Source organism: Perissodus microlepis, chromosome 5 (assembly GCF_051167445.1).
Source record: "Perissodus microlepis isolate ML-2025 ecotype Zambia chromosome 5, ASM5116744v1, whole genome shotgun sequence".
NCBI classification, from domain to species: domain Eukaryota; kingdom Metazoa; phylum Chordata; class Actinopteri; order Cichliformes; family Cichlidae; genus Perissodus; species Perissodus microlepis.
This window is the reverse complement of record NC_140465.1, coordinates 9,954,406-9,976,109: the sequence shown is the minus strand read 5'-3', so window position 1 is coordinate 9,976,109 and position 21,704 is coordinate 9,954,406. Positions and strand designations below refer to the sequence as shown.

General features: G+C 44.1%; 1 protein-coding gene and 1 non-coding gene across 3 annotated transcripts in view; one reads left to right on the top strand and one right to left on the bottom strand.

The window, feature by feature from the left end:
- The window catches only part of fgd5a (FYVE, RhoGEF and PH domain containing 5a), a 31,706-nt gene that overhangs the window by 7,217 nt on the left and 2,785 nt on the right, over nucleotides 1-21,704 (top strand). Inside the window, exons 3-20 of one of the 2 annotated variants that reach the window (XM_084927755.1) lie at nucleotides 5,330-5,447; nucleotides 6,401-6,459; nucleotides 6,876-6,906; nucleotides 9,651-9,802; nucleotides 10,318-10,474; nucleotides 14,532-14,622; nucleotides 15,026-15,076; nucleotides 15,216-15,274; nucleotides 16,007-16,078; nucleotides 16,281-16,349; nucleotides 18,721-18,804; nucleotides 18,892-18,971; nucleotides 19,093-19,189; nucleotides 19,542-19,679; nucleotides 19,833-19,935; nucleotides 20,045-20,181; nucleotides 20,620-20,748; nucleotides 21,077-21,231. In XM_084927755.1, the coding sequence (XP_084783881.1) occupies nucleotides 5,330-5,447; nucleotides 6,401-6,459; nucleotides 6,876-6,906; nucleotides 9,651-9,802; nucleotides 10,318-10,474; nucleotides 14,532-14,622; nucleotides 15,026-15,076; nucleotides 15,216-15,274; nucleotides 16,007-16,078; nucleotides 16,281-16,349; nucleotides 18,721-18,804; nucleotides 18,892-18,971; nucleotides 19,093-19,189; nucleotides 19,542-19,679; nucleotides 19,833-19,935; nucleotides 20,045-20,181; nucleotides 20,620-20,748; nucleotides 21,077-21,231 (1,782 nt within the window). The remainder of the gene's footprint in view (nucleotides 1-5,329; nucleotides 5,448-6,400; nucleotides 6,460-6,875; nucleotides 6,907-9,650; nucleotides 9,803-10,317; nucleotides 10,475-14,531; nucleotides 14,623-15,025; nucleotides 15,077-15,215; nucleotides 15,275-16,006; nucleotides 16,079-16,280; nucleotides 16,350-18,720; nucleotides 18,805-18,891; nucleotides 18,972-19,092; nucleotides 19,190-19,541; nucleotides 19,680-19,832; nucleotides 19,936-20,044; nucleotides 20,182-20,619; nucleotides 20,749-21,076; nucleotides 21,232-21,704) is intronic. The other variant, XM_084927756.1, reaches the window with a different exon arrangement.
- On the bottom strand, nucleotides 20,348-20,419 carry trnae-cuc (transfer RNA glutamic acid (anticodon CUC)). Its single transcript has one exon. It is a non-coding gene; the product is annotated as a tRNA-Glu (tRNA).

Below are 21,704 nucleotides of genomic sequence, written 5' to 3'. Positions count from 1 at the left end.
CCCAAAACTCTTTTCAAATCTTGACACTTGCCACTGTCCCAGGCCACCAAGCCAACGGAGGCAGTGATTTATTGAGGAAAGATTCAACAGTCAATGTGGTTGTAGACCCACAGAGGAAAAAGTGTGTTTTTGTGGTGAGGAAAATGGCCAAGTGGCCCCAGAGCAGTGCATACAAAAGGACCATGCCTGCAGTCGCAGACATGCATTTTAAGGAGAACTTACAGGCTTGGCTTGTTTCCACGCATGTGATTAATGTCCAGCAGCATTCAGACGCTACTTTAACACAGGCATTCAGGCAAAGCAAAGAGACATGTTCATTAGCAAGCTACCATAGTGTACAATGGATAAGGAAAAGGTGCACTAATGATTTATTCCAAGCCCTATACAAGATGTTTGTTTGTAAGTGGTGTGTATATGCATATGTGCACGCATACTAAGTTACAGCTCTGTGTGCTTTATCAAAGATGAGTCTCATGCTGAGTGTGCAGCCTCAGCAGAATAATGTTTGCCAAGTAGCCCTTGCAGTAACAAATGAGAGCTGGAAAACAAGCATTTTAGCAAGGAAAGTCCAGGATTTAGGACTGTGCTCAAATTACGAAGCATAAAGTGTCCCTTCAGGTACCTCAAAGCACTTCCAGGTAGGTTTACAGCAATAATGCAAATATGTTGCCCACGCTATGCACACAGTAAAAGGTTTCCACTGTGCTGAGCTCAGTGACACATGCATGTGTTGTTTATCTTTTGGCATCATTTTCACTTCAAACGGTTCAACGTGAACCTCCTCAGAGTGATGACAAAGCCTTGGCATGGCCTCTGAAACAGCTCCTCCACCCACTGTTATGTTAGTGTTAGTAGTGATGAGGGAGACATCTTAAGTACATTGTTGTACTGGGTGGTGGCTGTGTAGCGAGGTGGTGGACAGGGTGTGTCACTGGTTTGGCCAGGCCTGGTGCCAGTCACTCTGAGGTCATTGCCAGGTCATCCCCGGGGAGGAAGCGTCCAGCCTAGGAGCTTCCCACCAGCCTGTTTACAGGAAATGCAGGACGAGGGCTGGGCTCTGGTGGGAGGCAGCAAGGTGGAGAGAGGGGAGGACAGATAGAACGAAGTGGGAAGAAGGGGGTCACCGAGGTGGGGTGGAGGCTCGCAGACTTTCCCTTGAATAGCAGAACGAGGTGTGGTGCAGTCAGGAATGTCAGGTCCGATGTTATTGTTGTTCCAGTTTATCAAGACCATCCCCAGACTCTCGTCATCTTGGCCCAAAGTATAGCAGCATTAAGGATGAATCAACCAGAAGTGAACAGGAGTTATAATGCTGTTCTATATACGGATGGAAGGAATTGCAACCAATCACGATGTGGAAATATTAATAACCTCAACCTATTGATCACATCACAGGGAAGACAGCAGCAATACAGCAAGTCTTCTTCTCACAGTTTCAGCTACACAACAGCCACAGGCTATATGTAATCGTCCTCTCTAAAAACAGAAAAACAGCTATTTAGCACTGCTCCCACACTCTTAATCCTCCCATTAGTATCCCAGTCTTCAATAGTTAGCAAGCTAATGAAGCTTTTCCTTTGGTCCTATTTCTTGTAATAGTGCCATTAGGAGAGGGAAAAGGCCTGTCTCATTGGTCCAAATATATACTTTAACACTCAACGTTTAGCTCAATTGAATTACATATTACAAGCATCGCCAAATTCGCAGCAGATTGGTGGAATATCGGCCGTTTAGCAGAGAGCCATTGTGTCTTCCTCGGAATTTGACACAGTAGATTTAACTTTGTCTCATTAACAGGGGACATTGCAGTCGGCTGGCGTAATAGCATTGCCTTAATGGTCTTGTGAAAGGCCTAATGAATTAGTATATTACAAAACTCATATTTGCTGATTTAAATATGGTAACGGCATTTATGTATTTAGTTGTTTGAAGTTTAAATTTGGCATGCCACCGTTTAGAGTAAAAATAGGGCAAAATGGGCTGTTTTTAAAGTGTCAGTATATTTTAAATCAGCAGTCATTGTGTGTGTGTGTGTTTCACATTTTCTTGTTTGGGAAACAGCTCTTGAATTTGGCCAGTGTAAAGTATCCATAACGCACACAGAGGGTTTGTTTACAAAGATTGTTCTGCCGTTCAAGGTTGAAGGTGAAAAGGTGAAGGTGAGAGTTTGTCTTGGATGTTTGAAGTAATTGATCTCACTTTGAGCTTAGGAGCTACCCATTCCCCCACCATTTCTCTTTCTTCACAGCGTCACCCACGCAATCCAGGCTGACCTGTCTTCATTCAAGGTCACCAGGCTGGAGGTGCTTTCACCAGCCAAACCAGTGAGGTCAATTGGTGTCTGTGTGTGCACGTGTGTGTGTGAGTGACTGAGTATGTGTAAGTGAACGGAGATGAAGTCCAGGGGGATACCTCTTTTAACCTTTGGTCTACTCTCAGTTTGCGCTGAGGGCTGTTTGAGGCATCAATAAAAACACTGATTAAAGGAATGCATGTGAGAATCTATCTCACATCCTCACATGCATTCCTCCTTCACTGAGTCACTGAAGGAGGATCATGCTTGAATTTGGTGGGGTGAAGAAAACAGTAGTGTGAGTGGAGACCTGAGTGAGGCAGGCAGACAAACAGAGAGGTCAAGAACCGGATACACAGAGACACAAGGTCAGCTAGCGATAACTATTAACACTTGTGAATGTCTACTTGGACTTAACTTTAGTAGCACATAAGTCTGGCAGAGACTGGAGGGAACAGCCTGGCTAGAAATATTGCAGACTAATGAACCTCAGGTCTGTGGGAGGATTGGCAGCAGGCCGTGTAAATGGCATGCCACACCAAGAACAAACAGCAGACCAAACAAAAGTATTACACACAGCATCAAATGCAAGTAATGAGGAAAAGGTACAAGGAAAGATCAGGTCATTTACATTTTCTCCAACAGGTCCAATTCAAGGTCACACAGGGTCAGACAATGATTCACACTCAATGTCATTTAAGAATCACAGATTAAATATTACTTGATAGTTAGATTAAAGTGTGTGTTTTTCCAGCTCACAGCAGTATTTTGAACTGCGTGTTTCACAGTGTATCTAGTCAGGTCAGGTAAATGTGGCCAATCACACAATGCTAGGGGGAGACGTTTGTCTCCAGAGCTTTGTGGCTGATGTGCTTTTTCTTATAGTCGCACTAGGGAAAACTGTGCTTCAAAGACAGGAGGCAGGTCTGTGATCCCTCCCAGTCAGCTACTGTCTTGAAGCAACATTGGTGCACTAAGACAGCATTAAAATGGCAATAAGACAGAAAATAGATAGATCTGAAACTTCCTCCACAGATAGTGATGTAGTTGCTTCACAACAGCGATTTAACAGCAACTCAGCAATCTTGTTCTTACATGGGAATATAACCAGAATACAAGCAGTTGGCAACCAGTGGAGTCGAGTCCTCCAGTGTAAAGACGCAAGTTTTCACACCTGTAGTTCATTTACTCTGGTCCCAGTAGTCTTTTCATGTCATACATAGTTGCTATCCTGTACAGACCTGTGCACACCTATAGTGCCTTGCTGCATCCCAGAATACAAAGTATTCATGGCTATGGGAAGTTTTTTAGCTATGCTTGCAGCGCATACCTGGTAGTTGGTTCGACTGAAGGTCCGATCATGTTCACATCATAAACAAATCGCTCTGGAGTTCGTTTAGAACCGCACCAAGACCACCTCCACCAAAGGGTCTCAGTGCCATTGTTTTGTTCCGCACCCAAGTGCGACTACCGTGTTCACATCTGCACAAACAGACTGCACCAACGAGGAAACTAAACCAGAGTTTGAGTTAAACTGACTGAATACTTACTCAACCAGGCAACCAGTCCAGTCGCCTTGTGATTACACCCAGAGGTTCACCATGCCTCAACCTCTGGGTCAGCAGTTGGTCCTTGTAATTGCTTTCATTTATCTCAAACAACAAAATAATTCAATGTGATCACCAGGCAACCACCAATTTTCCCTATTCACAAGGAGGTTGCCATCCCACTTTTACTCTGAGGTCAAGTGAGGTAATAAAGAGCAAAAAGGTTGTGGTGTGAGAAATGTTCAGACACACCATTTTTAAACTTTTAGGTCTAAGAAATGAAAATATTTGAAGATGTTTACCAGTGCTAAGCTTCTGTCACAAAGTTCTGAAGGTAAACTTTACCCCAGTTATGATTTTTTTTTTCAGCATAATGGTTAAAATAATAAAAATGCAACCTAAATGCAAAACAGCTCTTACTTATATTCCACCTTGAGTCATTACCAGTAATTACCAGGAGTAAAAACTGATCATGTTGATCAGTTTTTACTCCTGGGTTAAAATTCTGAACTTTGCTATGCTGTAATTGTTGAGTAATGTAATGTGATTTCCAGTGTCTGCCAAGAACAGCACTGAGGTTTGTTTAGGCCACCATGACTGAGACTCCTGTAGCTATTAGTGAGTGCCAGCGAGTGTTCACATTCAGGGTCATCTTTTTTATGCTAATTAAAGCTGTGTTCTTGTGGTCATGTATGAGGCTCAGTGACTGTGACAAAAAATGAGATCTTGGCTCTACTAACAGTGTGAGAGTATATTTTGTGAACTGATTTATTTTCTAGTCACTTAAACTCATGTATATTGAGGTGCTTTTTATTTAATATTAAGTAGAGCTCACTAACATGAGTTAGAATTTAAAGTGTAGTAACGTGTGTTTCATCAGAGCACAGGCAGTGCTCCCAGCACCTATTATACCTGTCCTATACATGTCATACTGCTGCTCTGCCAGTAACTGTTACTCAGGTATCTTACTGACAGTGTGACTGTTAGGATACTGAATGGGTCTTAATGGGCCAGAGGGCATTAATAATTAGCACAGGTTGCATTTAAAGGGATTAAATGTGAAGTGACCTACAACGTGCCCCTCTCAGGTATAGAAGCTCACTAAAGGATTAGTGCACATACACAAACGTGCCATCTGTGAAGAGCACAAATCAGGAAAGGGATTACAGTATCCCTCTGGAGGGCTCCATATGAGGACAGAAATGCTTAGAGATGCACACAGGAAAAAGGAAAACCCACAATTACAGGGAGTTTGCAGTAATCCTTAGTGTTTTAAAGAAAGCCCCATTAGAATACGGTGGCTTTTTACAGTAAATGTGCTAAATGCGTCCTCTGTGCTACCTTGAAATCCCAGTTGAATATATTCAGCATCTTCCTGGTTAAGATTTGCTCTTATGATAAAGCCTCTCATCAAACTAGATATTTTATATGTCATATTTCATTACCAGTGCTGTTTTGCTGCTTTCATACTTTTTTCTCCCCCTGGCAGTGCCTACACAGAGCCTTTCCCAATGAACCCCGTCTCTGCTGGGCTGTCAGCGGATGAGGACCACGGGCGTACCTCTGAGGAGGAAGAGGGGGCAGTAGAGCAGGGTTATGAACGGCAGGTGAGTCGTGGTGGGATGTGAAAACGAGTGAAAGCGAGAGAGAAAGTGGTTTATTTAGCCCCATGACCTGCTAATTGGTTTAGTAACTCTAGATGAACAGCTGAAGTCCTGCTTTATTTTGTTGACAGTGCTAGATTTGAATTATCAGACCTTTGACAAAAGTAAAAACGAAAAATGAGGGGTAAACAATTTCTGTATAGTAGAAAGCAGACATTTTACAGTAGCTCAAAGATGGACCCCACCCATCCTGCTGCTATCACAATTGGATCAGCCCCCTGCTCTCGTTATGTGACACTCATTTCCTTGTTCTCCCTTTCTTCAAAGAAAAGCCACAATAAATGAGAAGAGAATGCAACGAGGAAAAAAGTGAGGTTTTAGTTGTTGGCCCCAGGAACAGATTCATTTAACTGCATTTTGTTTTGGTTTTATTTCAAGGAAATGAGGATCGTGTGACTTTAATGCAGTATTTGTAAAATGCCGCACGTAAGAACAAAAATAAGGCCGACAAGCACAGGAGCTGTACCGGTAAATCCCTAAAAGGCTCCGATGTTATGCTTTGGCTTGGATGTTTTGAGGCCCTTTGATTAGCTTCTAAATCAATGGGCAGCACTGTTGTCACCACACACACGCACACACACGCACACACACGCACACACACACACACACACACACACACACACACACACACAGGCTCTCATACATAATGCATCTCAATTTAAAAGTTACGTATTTTCAGGAAACCTTCATGTCTGCGCTGCAGCGTAATGAAATAATCAGTCTTATTTTGACAGCAGGAATCTACAAAAAAGTGGATCTGAGTTTTTGTCGGGCTCCTCGGCCGCCGCGTGGCTTGGCTGCGCATTAGCGTTCGAGAGCAGTAAGTGTCCACAGAGAGCCTTTAAACATGCACCGTGTTCATTCGTCTCCCGCCGTTCTCCCTCCCTGTCACGCAGATTGATGGCCGATCCCGAGCGTTCTACATCGCCAAAGAGCTCGTCGACTCAGAGAGACTGTGAGTTGCCCGCACTTGTGGATTCCTCCAATTTGAGCCACATCTCTTCCACGTCATCACAAGCATCGTTCTCTTTCGACATCTAATTTATTTTTTAATACAATATTGTTATTTTTATGCCCCCGCCCCCCGTTTTGCTCTCCATTTCCATCCAACTGCATCCCCCCCTTCTTCTCCGTCATTCATCAAGCTGCATGCAGAGTAACTGACAGCCAATTACACAAGTGTCTTTCACCAGTCTCGCTCCTGCCCTGCTGCCCACTTAACCATTCCACTGATGTAGTTTTTCCATCATGCATAATTTAAATAATTAAATGAGTCCCATGGAAAAAAAAGAACTTAGTTGTGTAGAAGGTTGTAAATTCCTCCCCACAGTTTAATTAGATCTAATGCTCCTCTTCTCTTCTTGTTTTCAGACACATCAGCGGCCTGAAGCACCTTCAGGAGGTAAGAGGACATTCACCGGCAAACGCCACAAAAGTGTCACACAGGCTTAAAATCTCTCCTGCTTGAAGGCCTATTAAACTGTCTTGATAACATCATATCCTGTGTGTCTGCTCCCCAGTCTCTGTCTCCTTTTTCTCACCCCCTCACCCCCCTCCACCTTTGTATGGGTCCGTTCAGGTTTATCAGTGTTGTTGCAGCAAGATCTACTTCCTGGTTCTGACAAAGTTGACATGTAGTACTCTGGCGTGGTCAGTTGTAAGATGACGCAGCGTTCCTAATGATGCCGTCCTCGCGTCCTTACTCATCTGACACTGTGTGCGTGCGCACGCCCACCCTCGAATGGCAATCTGCCACCCGAAGGTCACCAAAAAAAACAAAAAAACAAAGCAGGAGGGTCCTTTTTTATATTTTGCGCGCACCTCAAGTTCCTCGTGACCGTGTTGTGTCATCCAGTGGAGAATTTCCCTCTCATTAGAGGAACAAGTAAAGTTATTGTTGGACAGAGGATTTGAAAGTGAGCCGTGATGAGCCAGAGGGCGGCCACGCATCGCAGCCAACTGTTGTCACCTCTTCCCATCGTTTCTCACTCACTGCCTGTCATAACAAGAGCACATCCCAGCAGAGGTACAAACAAAGAAGGGTATTTGACACCTAAAATGACCTTTAGTGACAACTTTTATTTAATTCACATTTTTTTTAAAAAAGAACTCGTGCAAACATGGTGTGGAGAAGTGGCTGTTAAGGTGATGGTTGCCAGTACAAATCTGACAGGTAGAGTCATTGAAGCCGGGGAAGCCCATCAGTCAGCCTGTACCTTCTAACCTTGAATAAGGTCATAACCTGAATTTCTTATGTGTGGCCCTTCACCATGATTTATGAACGCCTGCCGTGAGTGCACCGTAGCAGCTTTGCGTAATGGCTAATTTGATGCCATTAAACAGCAACTAATATAAATATTATGCAACGGGCCCAACTCATTATCATATATCTGCAGTCTCATCATGATCTTCAGTCATACTAATTAGCTGATGTGTGGCAAAGTGCAGGCAGAGACATATGCTGGACATCAGTGCATCAGCGATGAGACGTTTCAGCAAGTAATTAATGAACATTTTTCTTCTATGTAAATTATTATTATGTTACCAGAAATTGCCATTTAATAGACACCGAGTAACCTCGCATTCCTCCTCAGTGTCACCACACCACCTTTTCTGACACCTTTCAGAGGTGACATTGAGGCTTTTCAGGTTTTTAATCATGCATTTGCATAATGCATGGGGGTCTTGTTATTCTTCAGACTTCAGAAATGTGGTCTTTTGAGATATCAGTCACTGTTTTTATGCAGGCTGATCTCATAATGAGAATGAAACAGAGATATTCCAGCCGCGGAACGCTCCAGCGGCACAACATGTACAAACACACAGTCTGGGAAAAAAAACAAGGCGCAGCGTAAAGTGAGAGGCACACATGAGCTATTGTTCCATTGTTTGATAAGGAATAACAAGAACACAAAGAATTTCCAGGACCGTGCCTCCACATAGGAAGGGAGGCTGTGCTCCTCTTCTATGACTTTCCCCCATAACTGCTTCAGCATATGAAGCCCGGGCTTATTATTATTATCATTATTTTTATTTTATTTTTTCTCATTTATGACCTGCTGACCTCTGAACAGATTCTCTGTGCCGAATTATCACCGAGCATGACTGGCTGCTCAGCCGAGTGCTTAACGTGGTGCTTGTTGACCTGCTTTACGTGAGGAAAATTGGGAGAAGGTTGCAAGTTAATGGGCAAAAAAACAAACAAAAAAAAAGCTGGGTAAAGCTCATTCATCCATGGATCTGAGGGAGGGTGTCTATGTTTGTGTGCGTGTAGAGGAATTTGACCTGAACCGTAAAAGCAGGTGTGAGAAGTGATGAATGTTAACTCGCACCAAGATCGATTGTGTGTGATGGACGGCGTGAAGCGAAGCGCCCGGTGTCACCACGTTATCTCACGGGTCTGTGGGACATCTCTGTTTGTTTTATGGCTGCGCTTTACCCAGAACAGGAATTGATGCACTTCTACCTCACAGACTCACCTCACCTTTATAGACAGTAGTTTCACACAAAGCTTTGCTTATGAAGGAAACTGATATTTTTTAACCAGTGTCTGCAGCTCCAAATGATTCACCTACTTATTCGCTGAGTAGATAAATTACCTCTGATCTTGGTTTTCCCTGCCATAACTCCTCATATTCATCCTTTTAGTCACTGACGCCGCAGCTATAACTACATATTGCGCATTATTTATGTGAGCGAATGGATTTAAGGGACCCTAATTCACTGTATATTAGTGTACACTTAGAAATTAAAAGCTATGAGCTATGTACAGAATAAGAGTGTATCATTAAGTAAGGTCATTACGCAACAGCACCTGGATCACAGCTCTTGTGCAAGCAAGGCCACTTTTCCTGAATGCCTGGACAAAGTAATGAGATGATACGAGGGGAGGGCAGCAGGAAGGATGTTAAGGAGGATCTGACCTTCCTTCCATTTTTCTCCTGGTTCCTCATTCCTCTGTACCTTTCATTTCTCCTGCCTACTCACACCCCTTCCCCCCAAACACCTACTTCCTTCTTCAAGCCTCTCGACAAATTCCTCCATTCCTTTTCCCCCCTTTTGCTCCATACATTTGTCTTCTTAAATAAAAGAACAACAACTAAAAAACGCTCTTCTCACTAATCCTGTTTTCCCTCTCTTATGCAGGACTTTAGGTCAGCAGTGACTGAGGCGGTGGATGAGGAAGGAGAGCCAGTGCTGGAGGAGCAGAGGCTGGGGGAAATACTGGGAGTGCTGCCTGAGGTGTACACCCTGCACAGCAGCATCTTTACTGAGCTGGAAGAGCGTATTAGTCAATGGTAAGAAGAGAGAAACTGTAGAAACTTTTACAGTCGTGTTAATTTACTGTCCACTGAGACTCTAATAATCACTCTGAAACATTCAAACACCACTTTAAAAGGCCAATTATAATCATTTATTCATCGGGTCTTCCCCAACCAAAGGTAGTACCTGTTACCTGCTGCTAAGCATAGATCTATGCTCTTCTACGGTCTGCTGCGTCCTAATTTCTGGAAAAAAAACTACATTAACTTCTTTAGCCAAGATGGAAAGAGCGATGATGGGCTCATGTTGATACACTAAATTTAAGTTGCAACTACAACAGATATATTAATTGCTCATTAAAGGTTCTCAAACATCCCGATGAGAAATGTGTGGCTTGAGTAACTGAAGCGCTGCTGGAATAAAGTTCATGTCGAGTTTGAGCTCAGCTGACAGACTTTGGATGTTTGTGTGGGACTCTTTCTTTAACAAGAAAATGACTTGGAATGATTAAAGAGCATGCACTTAATCGCTGATTTTATCCACTGTGAAGGGAGGAGAGTCCAAAAGTTGCAGATGTGATCTTGTCACGTCGGGACAACTTCAGCGCGTTTGACACCTACATCTCCGAGTACGACCGCAGCATGTCTTTGCTCGAGGAGAGCTGCAGGAAAAACCCGGCTTTCGCCAAAATCGTCAAGACGTTTGAGGTAAGACACTGAACAGACTGACTAAAATGCATACACATAGTAAAGACAGCTCTTTGTCATGCTTCCTGCCAACTTTCTCTTTCTGTTGCAATTTTTCCTTTGTTTTCTTGTTTCTGCAAGCTTGGGTTCAGAAACATGATAAAAATGATCCCATCCATCCATTCGCTTCCGCTTATCCTTTTCAGGGTCGCGGGGGGGCTGGAGCCTATCCCAGCTGTCTTAGGGCGAGAGGCAGGGTACACCCTGGACAGGTCTCCAGTCTGTCACAGGGCTAACACATAGACAACCATTCGCGCTCACATTCACACCTATGGGCAATTTAGCGTTTTCCAATTAACCTATCCCCACTAAGTGCATGTCTATGGACTGTGGGAGGAAGCCAGAGCACCCAGGGAGAACCCACGCAAACACGGGGAGAACATGCAAACTCCACACAGAAAGACCCCGGCCTGATGGTGGAATTGAACTCACTGAACTTCTTGCTGTGAGGCAACAGTGCTAACCACCTTGTCACCGTGCTGCCTTCACTAAAAATGATCCAGTATTTTTTTTAAAACATAAACAAAAGTAAAATCTCAGGTTTACTTTAAATATTCATGGAGGGAAAGTAAATCAGGGTGCAGAAATCAAACCTAGTGTTTCCCCTGGTGCTTACTTTACAGCTCTCAGCTTTTATTTTTGTCACCCAGCTTCCACAGGGAGACGCTGGCCTTTCTAAACCCCCTCTATCCCCTCTCTTTTTCATCTAACTGACCTTTCTGCTGCCATGCTCACATATTCTATACCCACTCCACAGCAAATACTCATTGTTTTGCCAGCTTGAGTCTCTTCATCCAAGAGGTTGGATTTGGGTGAAGGGATCAGCAAAGGCTCAGTCTAATAGGATCTGTGGTCTAATTCCATCACTGTGGTCAAAAAATTGTGCGCATGGTCCGCTTAATAATCCTTACTTTGTGCTCCTGCTGAATATGAACATGTACAGCTTGAGCGGGTAACAACCACGACTGACATATTTTGAGTAAGACGCAGGATATTAAGAAAGCATATAGATAAACCCACATACACAGCATTCAAATGATTGAGTCTTTATATAAGCCTCATCTGCCTCTGGTTTCATCAGTGTACAGATCATTAGAAAGCACTGCCTCATGTTACCTATTCAGCTCAGCTCCTCTGTAACCAAATGCACGCGTCACCAGCTCCATGCTGTGTGCTGATTCGCCGTGAGTGCCTGACACAATGCTTCCGAGCATTTGTGGTTTGATAAGAAAAATGAATGGACAAGGCACCAACTGTCTTCGCTCATGAATATTCAACAGCAGCTGCCTCTTCCCAGAAAGAAAAACTTTGGCTCTGTCAGATCAAATATAAATAGGGGGGAGCGGAGGTGAGAAATGACTCGCAGCCACGGACAGTAAACACCGACCTTTCGTAATCTTGCGACATGTTTCCACACTTGGACAAGCTCGGCTCTAAATATCCTTGATCAAAGTCAATTACGTGCCTCAACATGAAGGGGCTATAAGCTCCTTTTCTCACATCGTAAACTGCTGCTTACCCGGAATATATGCCGTTAATGGCTTGATTGGTCTGAATGATTTGTGTGGAGTTGGCCTTACATCTCCGAAAGTATCACCCGGAGTGGCAGTCGCTATTAAATTCTCCTGGGAGGATCGCTCCAGCTGTCACTGTATATTCAACCTGCATTTACTTTTCCCTTATTACATATAAGCATGTAACCTGGAGTCTGTCCTTCCCACAGTCCCACACCAGGGCATTATGTGTGGGTGATGAATGCTGTGCTGTACCAAAGGACTGCTTTGCGAGTTGCATGGTGATTGTGACCCCACTGTAATCAGGAGGAAAGAGGGCTGAGGGAGAGCAAAGACAATCATATAGGCACACTGTACCTGCTCCTGCTCCTGAGAGATGCTGTGTTGTTGTTTAATACTGGTTGTGTGGCACATCTCAAGTCATTATACCTACAAAAAAGCACAAGCATTGACTTGGGTAATTGTACTCACAGCTTGCTGTTCTTTTTTCTGCATTTAAAAATAGTCAATCTTCATTAGATCTGGCTATTTTCAGTGCTTACCTCCCCTCAACACCTCCGTTTCCTTTTTTCCACTCTCCCGGCCAATTGCTTTTTTAATGCCACAAGCCAAAGTGCTGCAGCAAAAGTGCTAGCAATTTCATTGTGGATGTGGTGATGACAGTGATAAAGTAGCCACAGACCCTGATCAGATCACTGCTCGACCCTTACAGGATTACAGTCTCCTCTGGACGGCCAGTGTTGCTCGTTTACCACGTGAGCCAACACAGCGTGGTGTGCTTGTGTGTTACCCATTACCTCTGTTACCAATTCATTTGTGTCCCTGCATGTGTGTGTCTGATTGTCTTTGCAGGGCGATTGTCATTCACAAATTGCATGGATGTCATTCAACTGCAAACACTTCAGAAATCTCCTTCCACAGCACTTCAGGTTGGATTAGTATTCATGCGGTAGCGTAGATGTGTGTAAACGCTGCGTGTTTCCTCCTGTGCCAGAAGCCTAAGGGGACAGTGGGAGGCTGTGCAGCAGGTGGACAGAGAGCGATAGGGGGATGAGAGAGCGATGGAGTGAAATCCTTGTAAAGGCAGCTGGGCAATGAGGCAGACAGAAGCTAATTAGAGCCACAGCCTCCTTTACAACTCCCCAATTAGATCAGTTCTGTGTGCAGGCAGCAAATCAGCTGGCCGTGTGAGAGGTGTGGGGCTTCTTTTTTTTATCTCTGCGTTTCTGTGGACGTGTTTATTTGCCAGCAGAATGCATCGCACATTCGCTCCTGTCTCCCCCTTCGTTTGGTCTCACCCAAACAAACTGCAGGCTAATTACCATCTCTCGAAAGCTACTTCCTCTTTACAAGTGTCAATTGGATGACAATTTACAAGCAACACTTGAGTGGAGCGGATGCCCTGAAAACAGAATGGAGAGCTAGTTATTATTGTTCTCAATGCATCATGCAGTGATCAGTGAGAGAGGAGGAAAGAAGGAAGGCAGAAAAGTAAAGGCTGAAGCTGAGGGGTAAAAAAAAAACAACCACACCTTCATACACGGAAACCTTAGGAGTAGGTGGGTGGACGTCACTAGAAGAGGCCTCAGCTTTCTGTTACTTTTTGACTCCTGCAATTCAGATAATGAAGACAAAGCGGTGTGTTTAAGTCATATCGCATCCCTCCCCTTTTAGAGCCCTAATCAGCGTTATCTCATCACCAACCACGGCCTGGGTGTACGTGGGAAGGGATCCATCATTTGCACACTGCACGCACGTGTGAATGCGTCTGAAATTGGATGATAGAGCTCGTGTTTGTGTCTGCGTGGGCTCCTGTGTGTGCACGAGTGTGTATGCGTTTGTGTGGTGTAAATAAAATGAAGATGCTGTTTCCCGCAGGGTGCTATCTGTGCCTCGCTAATGAAGGATGGGACTTCATTGGATTAGAAAAAAAACTCTGTGTGTGTGTGTGTGTGTGTGTGTGTGTGTGTGTACACAGACAGTACACAGACCCCCACTGCTTCTCCACCGCTTAGGGCATAAATACCTGTCAGAGACAATTAGATCCTGATTGATTTTCTAAAGCCCTCTCTGATTGTGCCACTTTTTGTCCTCTTTCACCTGCAAATGACTGCACCGAGCAGAAGAATGGGAGTCGCTTCAGGTTTTTATACACTGGTGGAAAAGATGTTTTAAGGTCATCCTGTCCCATAGGTTTCATTTGGTCACTTGTGCCCTTGACTTGCAACACTGACTTATAGTGGTTAACCTTATTTGGGAGCCAGAGAAGCGGCTCTTTGTGTGTAGCTCAGGGGCACCGTTGCACTCTTTTGTGGGTGAGATCTTTTGTGGGAGAAGGTATTTAATTTCACAATAATTTTGTTCTGCGGAAATAATATGTCTGCAGTGTACAATTCAACAAATGACCCCTAATAAAAACCTTTCCATGTAGACTAGTCATGGATGATCTTTTACAAGCCTCTAAAATTTCCAATATGTGTGTGTATGTGTGTGTGTCTGTGCAGACAAGAAGCCCAGAAGAAGCAGAAGTCCCACTGAAACACCAGCTGCTGCAGGTTATAGTGAGAGTGCTTCAATACCGCATGCTACTCACAGGTAACACATAAACGCACAGATGCACATATTTAATTGTAAGACAAAGTGTTATTTATGCTTAACATGAGCTGTTGTTTCCACTTGGAGCAATTATGTGGCAGCTTAACCAGCCAGGTTTGCTGACATCAGCTAACAGTAGCCACTCAGCATAGTGTTGTGCATCCCAGGAGTTATACTGGGCTGGGGCTGTCTGGGGTCCACCCGCTCTTCAGAGTCATCACAGCACACTCAGCCTCACTCATTTTCAACAGTGTGTATTTTTGCAAAAGTTGGACTTAAAGATACAATTTCATTTGTACCACTAGTTATGGCCAGACAACTGTAGATGCTTCACACCTGCAAATTCAGATTTAACCTTGTTTTACCTTGTTTTGTTTTCATATCTTCTCTCTGATTTCTCCAGATTACCTGAACAACCTCTCTCCTGATTCCAAAGAATACGAGGACACTCAGGGTAAATCTGCATGCTTTGTGCTGACACACGTGTGCACACTTGCACGCAGCTGTATCGGGGTCTGGCTGTTGTGTTAGAGCCAATGAGAGGGTTCCAAGTTCCAACACTCTCTCTTTTTCTTTCTCTGTTTGTGTTGCAGCTGCCTTGGTGATTGTGTCCGAGGTAGCCGACCAGGCCAACGACAATCTGAAACAGGGGGTGAGTCTCTGAGTCAGGATACACCCCGCGAGTTTACATTCAGACTGTGTAGCCCCTGTTGAGTTTGACATATTCACAGCCCAGCGTTGCAGTTGCTGCGTCTTTATTCTGCGTGGCAATGAAAGAACAATTTTCAAGCGTGACAAGATTAGACAGCTGAGGTTTTTCTCCCACGTGAATCCTTCTTCCAAACGACTTGCAGGAGTGAAGGGGAGCTCTGTTCCTCTTTTTTGGGCATTTAGCTTGTTGATTTACGCAAGAGGCAAGGAAAGATGATGTCATCAGAAAGTCCCAGGTGTTTATTACAAAGGGAGCAGTGTAAAGGGTGAATATGACCCCCCCACCCTCCCACACACACACACACAGACACACACACACAAATTATCTCTTCATGGAGATAATTATAAGGGAGGGAATGGTTTGTGAATGAACTGGCAACCCCACCTCACTGCCGAGCTCCCATGTGGATCTTTGGCTTACCTGCTCTGTTTATCACACTTTTTTTCTCATTTGTGCACAAGCCCTGACACACACATACACACAGAGACTGACAGACGGTGGTAGCACATCTCTCTTTGGGCATGAAAGGGAGGGAGTCGGAAAGGGATGTGATACTAAAAATGTGAGGGATGGCAGACACAGAGAAACAGGGATGGTTCAGTTCTTTGTCTTCTCTTCCATCAATCACTAGATAATCTCTCTCTCTAACTTCCTGCTTCTCTTCTTCTGCAGGAAAACTTGTTGCGTCTGGTCCACATTGAATACAGCGTGAAAGGGAAGAGGGACCTTCTGAAACCTGGAAGGGTGAGCATGGCGTAGTTCTGTCTGACAGCGTTACTGCTGCACTGTCAAAAACAAAGCAACACCAAAATCTGAATGCCAGATCTCTGAGGTCACTTTGAAACCATAAAAAGACTGGTCATGTGTTTACGTAATGTTGTAAGGATTAGTTTACAACATTACAACAACCTAACATGCAAAGCTTTTATACTGTTTCTTTTGGCAGATGTTTGTCAAAGAGGGCACACTCATGAAGGTCTCCAGGAAAAGTAGGCAACCTCGGCACCTGTTTCTGGTAATGGCATTACATCGGATACTTAGTACTACTGGTGTTAAAGCTTAAAAGTATTTCACTATTTTGTTTCTTCAGTAGTTTGAAATGGTCTAATATTAGCTGTGATTAGCCTAGCTTATCTTTAAAAAAGGCTAATCATAGGAAAGATTAAAGAAAATGTGGTGGACAAACTGTGCAATGTAAACATGGTGGAAGGTTGTTTCTCCCATCTCTTCTTTTTATGTATTAGCCTTATTAACCTTTGATGAAAGACTGGTAAATATCTAATATCAGCCAATAGTTTTACCTCACCAATAAATCAGTTGAGTGCCAGTCTTTGTTCAAAGTAGCATATTTAATATTTATCCTGAGTGACTTAATCAAACATTTGGCTATAGCTTGACCTTTCTTTCAAGTGCTTTTTGCATTATTTCACACATGTTTACCAAAACAAAGCCTTGTGTATTCAGTATCTTTGGAAAGTGCCATCTCAGAATTCAAAAGAAACTCGTGTGGGTTTTAGGCAAGGTATGGATGGACAGCATGAGGACAGAAAACACCTGCAGTGTTATTTAGGTAATGTTAAAATGAATGCTGGCGTGGTCTGCAGAAAATGTGGAGGAATGTTGGACAGGGTTAGGTGAGGTTTTGGGGAAGGGTGGGGGGCACAAGGCCAAGGCTGTAAGACCTCGACTAAACACCACACCCATCTAGCCAAGGGCCTCCCTCTCCACTCCCCTCCTCTCCCCTCCTCCCCTCCCAGGACTTGTTTTCCAGGGCCCCACTTCCTTACAGGATGTTTGGTGTGGGTCACTGGATGCCGACTTCCTGTGTATTGGGAGGGGACTGACAGCGAAGTGAAGGCCAGACACCCTGTAGAATGCAGGGAGGAGGGGTGGTGGTGCTACACAAACACATAATGTGAAATAGAGAAGTCCCATCTATTGTTTCATGTGCAATCAGTGCTGTCTCATGTTATGAATTTCCATGGGCAGCATATTTGCCATAGGGTTTTCCAGGTAGCATGTAACATTTGAGACACTCAGGATTCATTTTGTTCTCTTCCATCAGTCTCTTGCTGTTTTTAAACTGATAAGCTCTAGCTTGAAAATGTTAGTGGTTGATACTTGTAGGCTATTAGGACTATAAAGCTATTTGCTCCCTTGAAGCCGACAGCTCCAGAGGTTCAGGTGTTATTTATGGGACTTTAAAGAAAGTGAAATACAAACGACGCCGATGAAAGCAATCAACCACCTCTGTGACAGAGAGAAGCTGCACCCATGTCACAAGCCAGGGCTCACAAAAGAAAGAAAAGCAGGCTGAGTGAGTGAGAGGAGGGATTAAGAGGGAGGATGGAGATCTAGACAGATGTCAGAGGGAAACGAGTAAAAGGGGCAGGTAAAGGAGGTGATGCTTTTACGGGAGGAGATGAAATGCCACTGTCGAAAAAAGTAAATGTCTTGGTTGCTCAAGTGGATATAATTTGCGTCTCGTGGGTCATGTCTGTGAAATCTGTTAACTTGGCGCTTGCTTGGATTTCTGTGGAATGAGTAAGTGAGCAGTGCAAGGTGGAGCAGAAGAGCTGCGGCGGCTCGAGCACAGAGGTCGTAGGCAGGGCTCGGGCTTGGCTATCATGCAGTGTTTTGTCTCCAGCCAGTCGTCCAATGAAATGCGTTACTGCTGCTGTTTGTGTTGTTGTTGTGGTGAAGGTGGCCAGTTCCACCCAGCTCTGGTTCTCAGCGTAGCCTAAGAAGGCTGTGAAGGCGAGGGGAGGCCCGGAGTCCAGAGCAGGGTGGAGAATTCCTGGATGCTGCTTATAAGGCCCCAGCGGATGTTTAGAGCACACATAAGGTGTGACCGATGATGTCATTTCTTTTGTCTGTGTTGTGAGAACACAATAGACTCTTGGTGAATTCAGTGGATTCAAATACCTCAAGTTTGACAGGAAAATAAACATTTTCCTTACAGTAATGCCTGATTTAGTTGTGTGCATACATGGGAATTCTGTGCTGACAGGATGCACAGAGGTGAGTGTGCTGTGAAAACGCAGCCTAGTACTTAACCAGCTCTACCCTCGGTGCTGTTTTGGGCAGCTGTGGTGCTTAAGTTTATATAACACTACCACCTTGTGTTAGCAGGTGATATTACATCCCAAGTAAATAATTTTCTCATCAGGAGGAGAAACTGTAAAAATCTACAATGAATCAAAAGCTTAGTCAACAAATAAATCAGTTAATAAAAAATATTATGGATTAATTTATTGTTTCTGTTTTTTTGTTGTTGTTTTTTAAATGTTGGCAGTTTCAGTAAATGTTGTGAGAATAAGCCATTATATCTCAAATAGTGAAATCTTTCTATACCTCTTATATTTTCTTTCCTTTTTCTCCTTCAGATGAACGACATAATGCTGTACACCTACCCTCAGCAGGATGGGAAATACAGGCTCAAGAACACACTGTCTCTGTCAGGGATGAAGGTACGTTAACTTTTCCAAGTTTCATAAACACGTTTTGCTTTTTTGCTTTTTACTGCACTGTGATCTGGTCTTGTTTGTCACACACAGGTGAGCAAACCCACGCTGGGCAATGTGCTGAACTGTCTTAAGATTGAGGTGTCCGACATCACTATTACACTCTCTGCCAGGTGAGCCGCTGACATCCAGAACTCTGATGTGAACAATGGCTGTCATTTCCAAAGAAATCTACACATTCAGTCAGGCACATCAGGGGCATCAGGCGTGTTGTATTTCTGTATTTCTCTTCAGTTCTGTTGGAGAAAGGGAGGACTGGTTCCACACGCTAAGTCGAGCCATAGCGGACCACGCGGCGGGACTCTGCACATTTGGCGGGCCCTGCAGTGAGGTAGGAAAAATAACTTCAGTGTAACACAATACGATTTGTCATAGAAGAGAACTTTCATCTGAGTCATAGTAAGAAAGGGCGCAGAATTAGCTAAGAGAAGGGCTTGATGATTCACTTTTTAAATAAATTACCATTTATAAGCCCTGTCTACTTATTATTGCTGGCAATAACTTGCAGTTCAACTCCTATGATATGTATTTGTCAGAAGACTCAATAAACTCTCTCAGCTTTGAAAACAAAAAGACTTTTCTGGCAATTATTTTGTGGTTCGGGCTTTACAGGGTTAAGAGTTGAATTCTGAAAAAGCGAGCTTTATTCGTGCTGTAACATCTCAACATCGCTGTCCAATCAGGCCCGTGAGAAATTGTGGATGGCGCTGGGCGAGGCTGCACCTGTCCTCGTGCCAGTTTCTCATGTGATGATGTGCATGAACTGCACCTCCGACTTCAGCCTCACTCTCAGACGACACCACTGCAATGCGTGTGGCAAGGTCAGACCCAAAGTTTGCTCTCACTCGAACGTGGTTGGCGTTTAGCCGTAAACTTGTTTGGGGATATTGGGGACATAATCTCACCATACTTTACCGTTACTTTGGAGATTTTCACTGTAGATGTATTACGATGTCACTGATGTGTCCGCACAGGTGGTGTGCCGGGCTTGTTCCAGAAACAGATATCCTCTGAAGTACCTCAAAGACCGACTGGCTAAAGTGTGCGATCACTGTTATGCCGAGCTCAGGAAAAGAGGTGAAGCTTAGCTTTCCTGGTGCCTGTTTCAAAACTCACTGTACAATGTAAACCTTATTATTTCCAGTTGTTTACCTCGATAAGGTAATGAGTTTGCATTTGACTGCAGGTGGAAGTGTGTCAGCTGCCTGTGATAACTCCAGCCCTCGGACTCACCGGGCCAGTCGTCCCCTCTCTGCTGTCTTCCAGAGTCTGCAGCCCCCTAGTCTGTGGAAGTCCCGGAAGAGCATATCCCCTCTGACCCAGGTGAACTACTCGCTGCCTGTTATCTCTACCCTTTTTTCAAACCCTGATAACTATTTTATAAGCAAGAGAGTATTGCTTCTTATTACCAAAGTAACACGGACCACTGTGATATTTAGGCAAACTTTTTAAAAACATTCATATCCCACATTGGGGAAAGTAAAGGTTTTTCCCTGACCGGGAATCGAACCCGGGCCGCGGCGGTGAGAGCGCCGAATCCTAACCACTAGACCACCAGGGAGCTGTGTGAATGGAGGATGTCTGTGTGTACTGGCATCACTGGAATCTAGTCCAGCTGCTTCCTGCAGTGCACAAAAATTGCCACTAGGGTTCACACTACTTTGTACCCTTTCATTTGTCTTTACAGCTGCAACAAACAGCTGACTCATCATCCCTGTTATTAGAGTTTCTGAATGTATAATAAATTACAATTATCTGCAGGTGTCACTTGGCGTGGAGGGCTCCACCATGAGTGGGAGTTTGCAGCGCAGGAAGAAGAGCAAAAGGAAGTGGAAGCGACTGTGGTTCCTCCTCAAAGACAAGGTGCTCTACACCTTCACAGCCAGTGAGGTGAGGGGGCACAGAGTCTCCCACACCAGCCCCAAACACATTCACACATTATCGCCACTCAAGCAAAGAAATATTCTTACTGCCTTTATCCAGCTCTTCTTAAGTGCATGACAGCTATTTAACTACATATCCACTTCTTTAACTTTTTCAGCCTCATGAGCAGAACACTTATTGACTAATAAAGGGAATCTCTGTGCTCTCTCTCTCTCCCTCTCTCTCTCTCTGTTTCTTTTGTCTTTTGTTTTCCTCAAAGCACGAGCAACTTATTAAGTTGTTGTTGCTGCTGACGGCCAGATTGGCATTTTTAACTTGTGCCTGCTTCCTTCAGGATAAAGTGGCTTCAGAGAGTCTGCCTCTGCAGGGCTTCACCGTCAAGCTGACTGAGAGGCCAGAGGGAGAAGAAAGCAGTAACGTATTCCATTTGTACCACACGAAAACACTCTACTACACCTTCAAAGCAGATGATCAAAACACTGCTCGCAGGTCAGTGCAAATGCTTTTACAAGCACATTCATGGAGTGTCTTTTAAAAGCACATTCTCTGACTAGCAATCATAGCCAGACTACAGCAACAAGAGCTCTAAATCTTAATCACTGGACCACCAGGGAGCTGTAGCAAGGCATGTGTGGTATGTTAGACAGCAGGCACTGAGCAGCTGATCTCCTGTAGTGCAGCATAATGTACTCTCCATGCATTCTCGCTTTCTCGTGTAAGATTGCTGCACTGACCGTTAACAAGTCTCCTGTCTTCTCTTAATGTTTGCACTCGTTTATCTGCATTTATGTCCTCTATTGCTGATCTGTTTTGGTAGAATGTGTGACTCAGTGAAGGCTGACAGCAAGCTTATTAATGCACTTTTTGTTTTAATAAATACGTGGCAGTTTGCAGCATCCCCATTTTACTGGCAAAGAGTGGAGGTGGCAGGCTGTGTTTGTTAAAGTGGATTCGTTTCTCTT